The following is a 13,542-nucleotide window of genomic DNA, read 5'->3' on the forward strand; positions in this document are numbered from 1 at the left end:
TCTGCAGCTCGGCTCTGAGACATTTCTCTGACATCATGTTTGTCCCTGGTGTCCAGTCAGCAGTCCTCCACGCTCCGCTAGCATCTGTCAGCTAGAGAGAATAAACCAGGAGGGTGATGTCATCCTGAACGGAGCCCAGAAAACTCCCAGCAGCCACTTCACCCGCTGAGCGCCGGAGGAAACAGGAAGCGTCTGAACGTGAGGACGAGATGCCGCCGCTCCGAGGGTCTCAGATATGTGAACGTTTATTTAATGCTGCTTCTGTCCCAGTTTAGAATCTGAAGCTTCTTTAGAGAAATGTCTTGTCTCTCACGTCTCTGTGTGTTTTAACTCTTCCTCATTGATACTAACCTGTTGTGATGAATCTAGAAACTACGCAAACACCTCAGGCCGGATTAGACCAGTTCTCTCTCAGAGGATATCTTTAGCTGCCGAGGGTTTGAATGGACGATATCATTCGGCTCAATGCACTAATCTCTGCTCTTATGAATAAACTTTAAAACCTTCTCTCCAGCTGCTTTGCACCCGAGGCTGCAGCTGGACTTTGCTCTGGAGGTTTGTGTCGTTTCCCTTCAGATCACAAAGTCCTGGAGAAAAGCAGCTGCTCATTAGGATCTTCAGACTGAAACCTCAGACTAGAAGACAGAGACGACCTGCTGGTGAAACTCTTCCCTCCTGCAGCAGAGTCTCAAACCAGCTGTCCTGCAGCTTCCTGCACCTCTGAGCACTTATCTGAAGTAAATCCAGTCGGATGTTCAGTCGACTCGAGAACAAGGAGACGTGTGACGAGCTGAGAGAAGAAGAGTTTCATCCTCTGAGCTGAAGTTTTATCTTCAACCTTGAAGAACGTCGACTTCTAACAAGCTCACTTCTTCTTCTTCACATCTGATTTCAGATGACAGGCGAGTTTCACACTTCCATTGGACTTGTACTCACCTTCAGTCTTATTGCTTGTTTCTACAGTCCTGATGAATTATGGGTAAAGGAGTCACTGGGAAAACAGGCTTTGAAAGCTTGAATAACCCAGAACACGACGTGTGACTGGGATCTGAGCCGAGAGCAAACAACAGGTTCCTGCCTCCAGCGGCAAAAACCACGAGCTCTGAAAAGTGGGTGTTGTAAACGCGCCCCTGGAATAACAAGGAGCCACAGGAGCCTGGGTTCAGAGGGAAGTTTCAAAATGTTTCAGATCCACATTCACAAGGTTTGAGATCTGGAAAACCAACTGATGCACTGGGAGATGAATCTGAAACTGTGAGTGAGAAACACTGGGGTTCTTAAATCTTTAAAAATCCGACTGTGAAATGAAGAAGTAATGTTTCTAAATTAGAAGAGCGCCCACTTAAATAAAGATAAGAAACTGAGAACACCATGTTTCAGTTGAAATGCAGATTCTCCGACAGCTGTGCACAGACGCTCGTCTCCTTCAGAGAGAGGACGGAGGATAATTGGAAAATATGGAATCAAACCATGAAACGCCCGGAGTCTGTGGTAGATCAACAGAATCATGAAGTGTTCTGCAAGATGTGATTTGTGTGCACACCTCGTTTCCACTGTGTCTGAGTGAAGAGAGGAAGAGTCCATCTCCAGACTGAGGAGGTTTGTTACCACGTTCAACTTTCCACTGAGAAGCACGGTGAAGCTCGGTCTGTACCTGACAGGATGAAGAAGATCCCCGACACGAAGGCCAGGATGGTGCGCTGAGGCCGGATGTGTCCGATGTTGCTGATGACGAAGGCGGTGAAGACGAAGAGCAGAGAGACCATCGGGAAGGGGGTGGCGGTCCGGACCATTTCTGCAGGAGGGGGAGGACGTGATGAAAGTCGTGTGTGTACGATATAAACCACAAATCAAATGTGAGGACGCACGTGACTCACTGAGGATGTTGGCCGTGTTTTCTGTCGTGATCTCGATCTCTGGCTCGGTGAAATACTCCGACGCCACACATCGGCCCTTCTCCGGACCTGAGAGAGAAACAGAACCACCGAGGTTAGTCGGGTCGTCAAGAACGTGTTAGCAGGAAAACAGAGTGAGAGAGAGAGAGGAGGACAAGAGGAGAGGGAGAGAAAGAGACAAACAGAGAAACAGAGAATAGAAGAAGGAGAAAAGACATGAATTAGAGGCAGAGACAGACGGAGGTGAAGAGGTTCAGGAGAACGTCTGAGCCGAGAGAGAAGAGAGAGCTGAATACAGACACAAGCACTAAGCTCAACACACACAGACACACACACACAGACACACACACGCTGACACACATACACACCATTTCTCAGAGTTGTTTTCTTATTTGGAAGTCGTATCATCCAATTTCAACCTGAGGATTGAACCCACAACCTCCGTGTTTCCTCACCTTGAGCCACTTGGTCCGACCCTCTCTTTGGGACTCAGCTGCTCAGTTTGAGCTGATATCAGGTTTGAACGGTGGACGATGCTCAGTTCTGTTTCTGTGGATGTTTAATGTGTTTCTATCGTTAGAGCTCGTGACAGGGGATCGGCTGTGAAGCAGTTTGGAGCAGGGTGAAATCTAAATGATAAATCACAAAGCAGTGAGTTTAAATAAACCCTCGTTCAAGGTTTCTATTGTGTTTTCTCTTCAGACCAAGTGGCTGAAAGGAGGTCGGATCATAAACAGCTATGATTAACGTTCCTGTTGGAAGTTGGACTTGAGGAGCTTCTGAAGCTTGAGGGCTGAGGTTCCTACTGGTGTTCGAAATCCAATCTCCAGAAAGAGAGCGAGAGGAAATCGAGCTCAGCCGCCTCCGAGCAGCTCGAGGAATAAGACTCTGGATTCCTTCAGGCCGACTCTCTGCCTCCCCAGTGAGTCTGCTGGTCCGGCATCCAAAGTGAGAAACCAGTGAGATGCTCCAGGAGACGAGGGTCAAGAGACTGGGCAGGGCTCCGGGTCCAAGAGAGAGAAGCTCCACAGACTGGAAACAGCCCGACGGCCTCGTGCAGCTCCACAGACACACACTCATGAGCAGCATGTGTGTGTGTCCAGGTCACGAGCAGTGTGTGTGTGTCCACATCCCAACTAGTGTGTGTGTCCACGCTGCCTCGTGGACCACAGGGAACAAGAAGCATATGGTGGATTAGATGTGATGTCGAGGAGAATATGTAGGAACGCTGCTGCACAGTGTCAGAGCAACACACACACACACACACACACACAGACACACACACGTTCCAAATGCCACCAGCCTCTTCCTCCTCTGACCTTTTGTACCAGGCGTCAGACAACAGGGAAACACAAACATGGCCGCCTCCCTGGAGCCACACCATCATGACCCGACACACACAGACAGCCCCCCCCGCTACAAGGACAGTCAGTGTCTGTGGTGTCCCCCCCACTGAGTGTGCACAAGTGTGTGTGTGTGTGTGTGTGTGTGTGTGTGCAGGAGTGTGTGTGTTTGTGTGCAGGAGCGTGTGTGTTTGTGTGCAGGAGCGTTTGCAGCAGTGTGAGTGTGTGTGTGTGTGTGTGCAAGATTGTGTGTGTGTTTGTGTGTGTGTGTGTGTGTGTGTGTGCAGGAGTGTGTGGTTGTGTGCATGAGTGTGTGTGTGCAGGAGCGTGTGCAGGACTGTGTGTGTGTAGGAGTGTGTGCCGGAGTGTGTGTGTGTGTGCAGGACTGTGTGTGTGCAGGACTGTGTGTGTGTGTGTGTGTGTGTGTTTGTGTGCATGAGCGTGTGTGTTTGTGTGCAGGAGCGTGTGCAGGAGTGTGAGTGTGTGTGTGTGTGTGTGTGTGTGTGCAAGATTGTGTGTGTGTGTGTGTGTGTGTGTGCAGGAGTGTGTGTGTGTGTGCAGGACTGTGTGTGTGCAGGACTGTGTGTGTGTGTGTGTGTGCAGGAGTGTGTGTGTGTGTGTGTGTGTCTGTGTGTGTGTGTGTGCAGGAGCGTGTGCAGGACTGTGTGTGTGCCGGAGTGTGTGTGTGTGTCTGTGTGTGTGTGTGTGTGTGTGTGTGTGCAGGAGCAGGACTTGACCCACTTCTTACTTTAAATTTGTGGATTTAAACATTTAAAACTCAATCAACAAACTTTGGCCCAAATGGGGATTGATGGATTAGGATGATCTTCTGAAGAACACGCTAGCGAACAGAGAACATCACGGTGAGTGAGGTGTACCTGCCACGAAGCAGACCCTCCACAGGCCGGAGTGCAGCGCCATCTTCACCTCGGTGGTCTGGTTCTGCTGCAGGATGATCCCCTCCTCCATCAGCAGCCAGTAGTCCGTGGACACGGCCACGCCCACCAGCAGCAGGCCGCAGGCGCCGAACACCGAGGAGAGCAGCGTCAGAGCCCGGGTGCTGAAGGAACTCATCTGTGGACCAGAGGAGGACAGTGAGGAGGAGGCCGGGGGACGAAGAGGAGGAGGAAGAGGGAGGTAACTGTAGTAAACACAAGCAGCCGGGTGTTGTTGAAGTTTGTTGATGATGAAGGAAGGACGCCGAGGACCAAGTAATTTCAATGTAACAAAGTTTATTACAAGAAACCACAGGTCAGGACGAGCTCTAGATACTCGGAGACATCACACAGCCAAATGGTGAAATCTGACTTGCAGGGGATGAAAGGACACATATATAGGGAGTTTGGTTCCACCCATGACTTCAGGTATAACGCATCCCACATGGGATTTCTGGCTAGATAAGGGCACATCTTTGTGTCCGAACATGAAGGCACACTGGTCAAGAACCTTCCTTCTAAGCCCATATGTTAACTGTTAAGAGATGGTTCCCTAGGTCAAAGGTCATCCCCCAAAGGGTAAAGTAAATAAGACACACATCTGGTGGACTCTCTGAGAATGTCCTTGTGTTTGTAAGCATATATCCACATGTTCTACTCTAACGAATATACGACATAACCAAAGAGAGAGATGTCTACTGTATCCAGAGATGATGAAGAAACGAACGCCATCATCTGTGCTTGTGGATTTTTTATGTCTTTACATTTACATGGCATGTTTTACATATTTATAAAGTCTGAAGAACTGACTGATGAAGACGAGGGCGGAGGAGCTTTGATTTGAATCCGTCTTGACTTTCATTGACTGAACCAGTTAAATATGAATGTGACACTGAACAGGAAGGAAGACGGAGGAGGAGAGAAACAACCTCGTCTGAACTGGACCACGTGACAAATACCAAAACTGAGTTTAATACAAACTGATTCTCACTGTGTCTGAGAGCTGAAAAATAAAACCTCCTGATCTCCTGCTGGTTTCCAGTTTGTCTGGTTTCCAGGTAACGTGCAGTGCAGTCAGGCGCTCACTAGGTGGCAGAAGTGCGTCCCCTGCTGTGCATGATTTCAGCTGCAGACATACTGAGACAAACACACACACACATCAACATACACACACACACACACACACAGATTTTGACTCAGTTTCACCCTCTGTGCAAACTGGACATTAAATCTGCAGTTTGTGTTTGTAGAGTTTAATATAAAAGACATTGAGGTCAGGACGCCTCCTGCTTCAGCACCGTCCTCCTCAGGTCTTCTGGGTACGCCCCCCCCAGCAGAGACCGGAGGAGGCAGGACGTCGTCTGGAGCCTCCTGGCACAGCGACCTCTGATGAGACAGATGGACGGACTCGGTGTGAGAGGAGACAGATGCTGGAGGACGTCCAGAGGCCCGAGTGCTGCAGGTCCTCGCTGATGTAACTCAACACACAGTTGTGTAACAGGAGTTTCAGGACAGATTCCGACAGTCTGTTGTGCATTCACACGTTCTCTCACTTTACTTTTCACTCAATATGCAAAGCACGGATAATTCTTTCATTTTCGCTTCTCGCAAAATGATGTTTACAGTTAAACTGAGTATTTTTCATGTGGCACTAATAATAAATTGCATCCAAAACAGGAGGTGGAAGCAGAGCCTTTAAAAAGCTGTTTACACGGCCGATCAACAAGAAGCAGACAAGACGTGGAGCGAAGTGAAGTCTGAAGACGAGATCAGAGCCGAGCGGAGAGGGGGGAACAGGAAGTGACCTCATCGCTGCAGTGCACATCCAGCCGTGTCAGGGAGGACTCGCTCATCCAGACATGACTCACCTGTTTCAAATATATGGTTTAAAACGCTGCTCGCCTCGGGGGAGCCAATCAGAGCCCCCCCCCCCCCCCCGCGGAGACGATGGCAGATACACACGAGCTGCATGAGGAGACCCAGATGTGAATCACAGACATGTGCCACCACATCTCAGCTCTCTGAAGGTCGTTAGTTGAGCTTTGACCTTGACCGAGGAACAAACTATTCATACTTCAGCAGCCGGAGCCACTTGCATCACATCTTCTCAACAGTTAAATGTTAGAGCTCAGAACCTGCTGGGAACATATGGGACGTGCTGCAGAGGAAGTCACGTGACTCTCTCTCCTCCCTGCAGAGTCAAACACGATGACATCACTGAGCGGAGGTGACTCGAGCCTGACTCGTGTAAATAAGCCTCCGTCTCAGTGATGGAGCTGCCAGGTCCAACACGAGAGGCCGTGAGACGCTGCTGAGTCAAAACACACAGATCCATCGTGGGCTCGGGGAGAGAGAGAGAGGGGTGAGCGAGGGGCGAGCGAGGAGGCGAGCACCTGCAGGACGCAGATAACGCGTCTCGCCCGGCGGCCTCTCACAGGCTGCGTGCACGCCGTGTCACATCCTGTTGACTTACACACAGATAATAAAGAGAGCTCCAGACTCTATGGGGGGAGGCGGGCGGCGGCTGGTTGTTTGGTGAATTGTGAGATTTAACTGCTGCTCATCTTTAAAATGAGGAGAAGAAGAATAAGAAGTGACACTCAGAGGAAAAAGGTTTGAACCCTCAGGCGGACGAGGGAACTGTGGAACTGAAAACAAGTCAACGCTGTTTAATCTACACAATGAATCTGTAATCTGAAGAAAACACAGAAACACTTTGTCTCAGGAAACAAGAATCTGAACCCAGAGGAAAACAATCTGTACTCTCTGATCAATTCACATTAAAATGATACAATGAGTTATTCATACAATCTAAAGGGTAATATTTATACACTATTAGTTTATAGGTAGATTAAAAACATCAGGTATTAATTCAACCAATCCAGAGACACTAAGTGTGAGGGTAGAATCGTGATCCTCTTCAGCATCAGATCTGCTGCTACCATCAGATTAATAAACTCGGATTGAGACGTAAATGTAGAAACAAAACAAGAACTGTTGTGACGGGTCGGTGCACCAATTATTACACATACACACACACAAACAAACACACACAGACTCACACGTTTGCTACGATATCTGGCAACTAATGGGCTGTAATGAGTTTTTCTATGTTATTTAAGCCCCGAGAATATAACCACAATTCCCAGGTCTGCACAAGCCGCTAACTAACTGTGTGTGTGTGTGTGTGTGTGTGTGTGCGTGTGTGTGTGTGTGTGTGTGTGTGTGTGTGTGTGTGTGTGTGTGTGTGTGTGTGTGTGCAGGGACGATCCAGGAGAAGGGGCGATGTAATAAATTACAGATGGATGGAGCAGTGGTGCTTAAGAACAAAGAGTCGGAGGTAATGATGTGGGAGGAAGGACGGAGGGATGATGAAATAAGAAAACAGAACGTGAAGAAGAGACGGAGGAAAGATAGGATGTCCCAGAGAGGATGACAGAAGGGAGAAGAAGAAAGGAATGAAGGAAGGAAGGAAGTAGAAGGTGAAGGAGAACAGATAGCAGGAGTACAGGTCAGAGGCAGGAAATGAGGGAGGAGGAGGGAAGCAGATAAAAGACAGAAGAAAATTAAAGAGGGAGAAGAAGTGAAAGAGAGGGGAAGCAGGTAGAGATATAGATGATAAACCAAAGGAGGGAGGAGAGGCGGAGGGGGGAGAGGAGAGAACGGGAGGAAGGAGAAGTCCTCGTCAGGAGCCTGATTAAAGAAGATAATGATATTTCAGTGCTGACGGAGATGAAGGTGGAATTTTCTTTTCAAATGACGAAGAGCTCATGTGATCAAAAGAACGACTGAAACTCTCCTTCTGTCCAAAACCACATGTTTAACTTTCATTCATCATTATTGTTTTATGGTGTGGAGCAGGCGTTATGTATTTAACTGTACGTTAATTCTTAAATATGGTCCGTTAATATATCAAGAATAAAAACTTTAGATTTTCTTTAGTCAAACATTGAGCAACGGACCAGGGAGCTGTCCACCGCTGTGGTGCTGAAATCCTCACTAATCCTGTCATTCATACGATAATGTGGTGAATCCTATTGTTGTGTTGTTGTGTTGTTGTGTTGTGTGTTTGTTTCCATCAGCATGTCCTTGTGTCCTGGGAGAGGATCCTCACACGTGACTCTCTGAGCTTTGTTCACTGATCACAAAGCTCATCTGTAGTTTGACTCACGAAGCTGCAGAGTTCAGTGTTTCTGGAGCTTCTCGTCTCCTTCCAACTATTTAGATTTAGATTTGTGAGTTCAGAGGTCAGAGGTCACCTGCATCATGTCCTAGAAGAGACAGAGAGGTTCTTTCTTCTTGTTTAACCTCCTCGTTCTGTGACATGTCTGTAATCATTTGAGTTATCTGAGTTCCTGCTGTTGCCCGTCATCTGAATCTGAATCTGAACATCTCAGAGGTTTAAATTTAATCCTCCGGCTCGATGCTTCGTCACAAAACAACCGGCTCCTCGGCTCCTCGGCACAGTTTTTAATTGTTCTGCTTGGATTCATTATTAATTTTGTTTAATTCTACCGGAGACTCGGAAGTCCAGCTTAGTGAATGAGTGTGCGTCGCTAATGAAGTCATTAAAGGAGGCTCGTCAGTGTAGGAGTGATAATAAGTTCCCTTTATCAGGAGCTTTGTACACATGAATTAATCCAGGAAAAGGCCGTTTACTTAATAAAGAGCTCCTTGTGCTGCAGAGTCAGAGATGGTTTCTACCCACTAGCAGCAAGCCTCTTCACTGGTGTGATTGTGTCCTGTTTGTGTGACCGATTGTGCGTTTGACGTGATAAATAAAACAGGAAAAGCAGTAGAAACGTTTCTATCCATCTATTTATCTTTCTATCATTTTCTGTAACAAAAAGCTGTTTAATCTCTGTTGTCTTCTAGGAAACGACTGGATATCAGACATGAGAGGATTTCAGTCTTGGCTCCAAGAGAGATGATGAGATTAAAGAAAGGATGGGGGGGGGGGGATGAAAGACTCTGCGGCATCGATGGGTCAATATGGAGCCGAGCAAAGCAACTGCTGAGCTCCGCAAAACTCCACGTCCCACGGTGCCGGGCGGGACGCCACAGATGGCGTTCCCAGGTTAGCTAGGTATCGTTAGTGTGTGTGTGGGGGGGGGGGGGGGTGGGGGGTGGGGTGGGGTTGGGTTGGTTGTTTTCTGTTGAGAAGGCAATATGTCCCTCTGTCAGCAGCGAGAGGATCGGGCCAACTGGCAGGAGAAGAGATGGATATTTAAATGTGGGAAGAACGGAGGACAGGAAGGACAGAAGGAAGCGATAGAGAAGGAAACAGAAGAGGAAGGAAGGTCACATCCTTCTGTGGGCGAGGACACATGAGAGACGGTCAGAGGGATTACGTTAAGTACAGGGCGAATAATGAAAGGAATTTAAGTCGGGAAGAAATGAGGAAATAAAGAAAACGGGGGGGGGGGGGGGTAGCGAGGGAGGACGAGGAGCTTTTCGAGGAAAATACGTTTTGAGGAACGACGTTCAAGAAGGTTCTAGTTCCTCAAAGCAGAACTCAAGAGGATGAAGGAGTTAAAACAAACCCTGGTGTGATGTAGACTGTAGAACCACTGCTGCACTGATAAAGAGAATTAGCTGATGTGGCGGGTAAGAAAAAAAACACACACACACACACACACACACACACACACACACACAGTGAGGAGCATGAGGGAGAGGCTGATGATGTGCTGAGGACAAGAAGATAAAGGAGAGGGAGACAGCGAGGGAACAACTGGGGAAGAAGAGGAAACGCAGGAAAGACCTTGGCCCAAAAACTGATGTAAATCCTTGTAATACACACAGTCACACAGACACACACTCACACTCACACTCACGCACACACACACACAGGCAGGCAGCCTTACGTGTGACACATCCGTTCACTGTTCAGATGTTGTGTAATTTGATTATGAGGTCAGATTCATCATGGACGGGCCTGAAGGTGAATCGACCTTAATGTGCACGAGACTCTGACGATGATTCAAAGAAGAAGAAGAAGAAGAAGAAGAAGAAGAAGAAGAAGAAGAAGAAGAAGAAGAAGAAGAAGAAGAAGAAGAAGAAGAAGAAGAAGAAGAAAGGAGGTTTAGGGGAGTGGGCGGTCCTCCAGCCTCCGAGGAATCCGACCAACCACAGCACAGAACCTCTTGTTTCCAGAAGTGGGCGGATGAGATGAACTGGTTCTGATTCTGCTCTGAAGTCATTTCCAACACTTCATGATTCTACTTCTTCACTAGAGGAATGAACTGGGATTCACACCAACAACCTTCCTGCTGCTTATCAGCAGATCTTTCATCATGAGACTCACTGAGGAGACGGCAGCGTGGACTTGTTATCTGAGGACAAACGTCTCAGAGGCACCTTCAGTGACCCTGGTGGGACATGAGGCCCTCACACGTCCATCTCACCAATCAGCCGCTCAAACATCTTCACTCATCGTGTCGCTCGTTTCCTTTGATCTCTGACGGCCGCACGCCGACCGATCGACACGTCACACGTATGTTCGTGTTTCAGATCACATGACCTTCTCACCTGCTGCTTGAATCCTCTCACTAACACTCAAGAGGAACTTGAACTCAGGGAAAGTCTCAGGAAACCAAATCCCTGATTCTACCTATCTACATTTCACAAGATGTTTCCATTTGAACATTCCCTTCACAGTAACACAACTGGAGAGCAGGTCCAATCCAGACTGGGATTCTTCTTCTCTGGTGGACGGACAGACGACTGGGTCCCAGTAAGAAGACCTTCGTCCTGAATGATGTGGAGATTCTAGATGGAGGACACTTTTTCTTTTGGGATCTTCTATGGTTCATCAAGGTTGTGGTGGAAAGTGTTTCTAAGGGTTCACCCTTCACAATACTCGACATTAGACACACAACAGATCGTCTGCTAGAAGCTTCATCAAAGTCCTCTCCTCCTCTTCGTCATTTTTAAATCTACATGGAAAATACAAATCTTCACGGATCAACTGCAAGAACCAAAACGTTCAGACAAACTGAAATGATTCAACCTGATTGAATTATAATTTATTCTGCATTTTCAAAAGCAAGCTTCTGTCCTTCAGTGAGATGGAGTCCAGACCTCTGCTCCTCATCTCCTGATGGTTTGGTTCTTTCCTCACACAAAACGCTCGCTACTCAGAAAAACCTGACGTTGTCGATTACGCACACAACTGCTACACAATGCTGGTTAGTATTGAACGTATCACGTGTCCAAAGTCAACACCTGATTGGGCCTAAACATCAGACTGAAGAGGATGAACGGTTCCAGATGTTCCACAGACATTATTATTATTATTAATATTACATATAAATGTTCATTAGAAAATGTGTCATCATGACGTCAGTACTTTAAAGTCCTATAAGAAATAAATAAATAACTGTGTTGCAGTGAACTTCACGATCTCAGCTCTGCAGCTTCCTCCGTCTACAACACACACACACACACACACTCTCTCACACACACACAGACACACGTATGTGTACTCTGAGGGATGCAAAGGGGGGAGAGAGAGATAGAGAGAGAGAGAGAGGGGGGGGGGGACCCAAGAAGAAGTGCTGCAGTCTGCTGGAACAGAATCACAGGATGGGTTCCCCAAGAAGGAGTTTTCACAGCACGCACACACACACACACACACACACACACACACACACACACACACACACACACACACACACACACACACACACACACACACACACACACACACACACACACACACACACACACACACACACACAATCACATCATCCTTCACAGTTTGGCTCGCCCTCCTCCTCCCTCTCTCCTCCACGCACCGCTGGCTTCCCTGTTCTCTCCTCCCGACTCAACTCTGACTGTTGCGGGCTCCTGCTTCTTCATGCGCCACACTGATCCCAGAGCAGCAGCAGCAGCATCCCTCCGCCAACAGGCGCTCAGCAGCACCTCCTCCTCCTCTCTCCTCCACCGACACGTGAGGCTCCTCGCTCACACTGCCTCCTCGGCTTTTAGTTTTGCGGTCGGAGGACGAGAGAGGATAATATCTCCTGTCAGCACACATGCACGAGCATCATCCTCTTCCCTGCAGCTGAATCCCAAAGTCCTGACGTGCGCAGCCAGAGCCGCGGAGCTCGGACTGTGCGGGAGTGAGGAGGTGAGAGTTGGGTGGAGGGATGGAGGGATGGAGGGATGATGGGAGGGATGGAGGGATGATGGGAGGGACGGAGGGATGATGGGAGGGATGGAGGGATGATGGGAGGGATGGAGGCGCAGTCGGAATGGAAGCAGCAGACGCGTTACTCACCCTGCGGAGCGGGAGCTGCTCGCACGGTGCAGAGCTCTGTGCGCACTGGGAGCCTGGACAATCTGCTGGTTTCCTCTTCTCTCTCCCTCCCTCCCTCCCTCCCTCTCTCACGCGCTGTCTTACTCCTGCTGCTCCTTCTTCTCCTCTCGGTTCTCCCCCTCTCTCTCACTCCTCCTTCCCTCTCCTCCTTCACTTCGCTCTGCTCTTTCAGCACTGCGGAGAATCGCTTGAATGGGCTTCACTGTAGTTTGGGAAAAGGGAGGTGGGACTGGTGTGTGTGGAGGGGGGGGGGGGGGGGCTACAGTGATGTAGGCTGGAGGGAGAAGAAGACACTCGTGCACGCACACACGCACGAGGTCAGCGTGGCACAGGAGCGTGTTTGGCTGAATTGAGGACGCATCACATCACTCGGGCTGACAGCTTGACTGATGCAAACAAACAGCAACTATTAACGTGCAGTGAACCACTAATGAAGAAAACACACAAACGTGGGTCTGTCGTGAACGTTCACACAAATATAATAAATATAACTGGAGGGAAGATGATTGACAGCCGAGAACGAACCAGAGAAAATACATGAAGCCTCGTGGTTTCATCTGGATTCTGTCAAATATGAAAAATGAAATGTGTCCAAAGATGACATGACAAATGTTGTGTGTTTATTCAGTTTGTTAGTCGTTGCACTCACAACATGAAATGAGAATGATGAGAAGCTTGGTCAGAGATATTAATAATCTCAACGTGCGTCTGACAGGTCGTCACAGCTGAGGAGAGCGGGGGGTTTTAAGGTGGAATAAGACAAACTGGTCGATGGGAGATTTCCAGTTTGCATCATCAGCTTGTTCCTCTCGTTCTGCCGTTAGCTTCTGTTTACTTTACGTACACTGTGATGCTAGCTCGTTAGCATAGTCACGAGAGGGATCCGCCCACTGGCTCCTCCCTGATTCAGGAAAACATGGACACACGAGTCAGCTGCGTTTTCCTGAAGACGCACAGATCTTTAAATTCACTCGTGCTGACATCCGTAAAGTTTTTAAAGACCCCGCAGACAGTCAGCCCTCTCTCTCTCTCTATCTCTCTCTCTC

General features: G+C 48.4%; 1 protein-coding gene across 2 annotated transcripts in view; it reads right to left on the minus strand.

Annotated features, from left to right (window-relative positions):
• cacng7a (calcium channel, voltage-dependent, gamma subunit 7a) overlaps positions 1 to 12,558 on the minus strand; it is an 18,006-nt gene extending 5,448 nt beyond the window's left edge. The window contains exons 1-4 of one of the 2 annotated variants that reach the window (XM_062410066.1): positions 12,458 to 12,558; positions 4,117 to 4,312; positions 1,878 to 1,964; positions 1,655 to 1,795 (exon numbers count right to left, since the gene is read on the minus strand). In XM_062410066.1, coding sequence (XP_062266050.1) covers positions 1,655 to 1,795; positions 1,878 to 1,964; positions 4,117 to 4,312 — 424 coding nt within the window. In that variant the 5' untranslated portion in view covers positions 12,458 to 12,558. Of the gene's footprint in view, positions 1 to 1,654; positions 1,796 to 1,877; positions 1,965 to 4,116; positions 4,313 to 11,972; positions 12,278 to 12,457 lie in introns of those variants that run through there. The other variant, XM_062410067.1, reaches the window with a different exon arrangement.
• Positions 12,559 to 13,542: the final 984 nt, after the last annotated feature.

The sequence above is a fragment of the Platichthys flesus genome, chromosome 17, assembly GCF_949316205.1.
Source record: "Platichthys flesus chromosome 17, fPlaFle2.1, whole genome shotgun sequence".
NCBI classification, from domain to species: Eukaryota; Metazoa; Chordata; class Actinopteri; order Pleuronectiformes; family Pleuronectidae; genus Platichthys; species Platichthys flesus.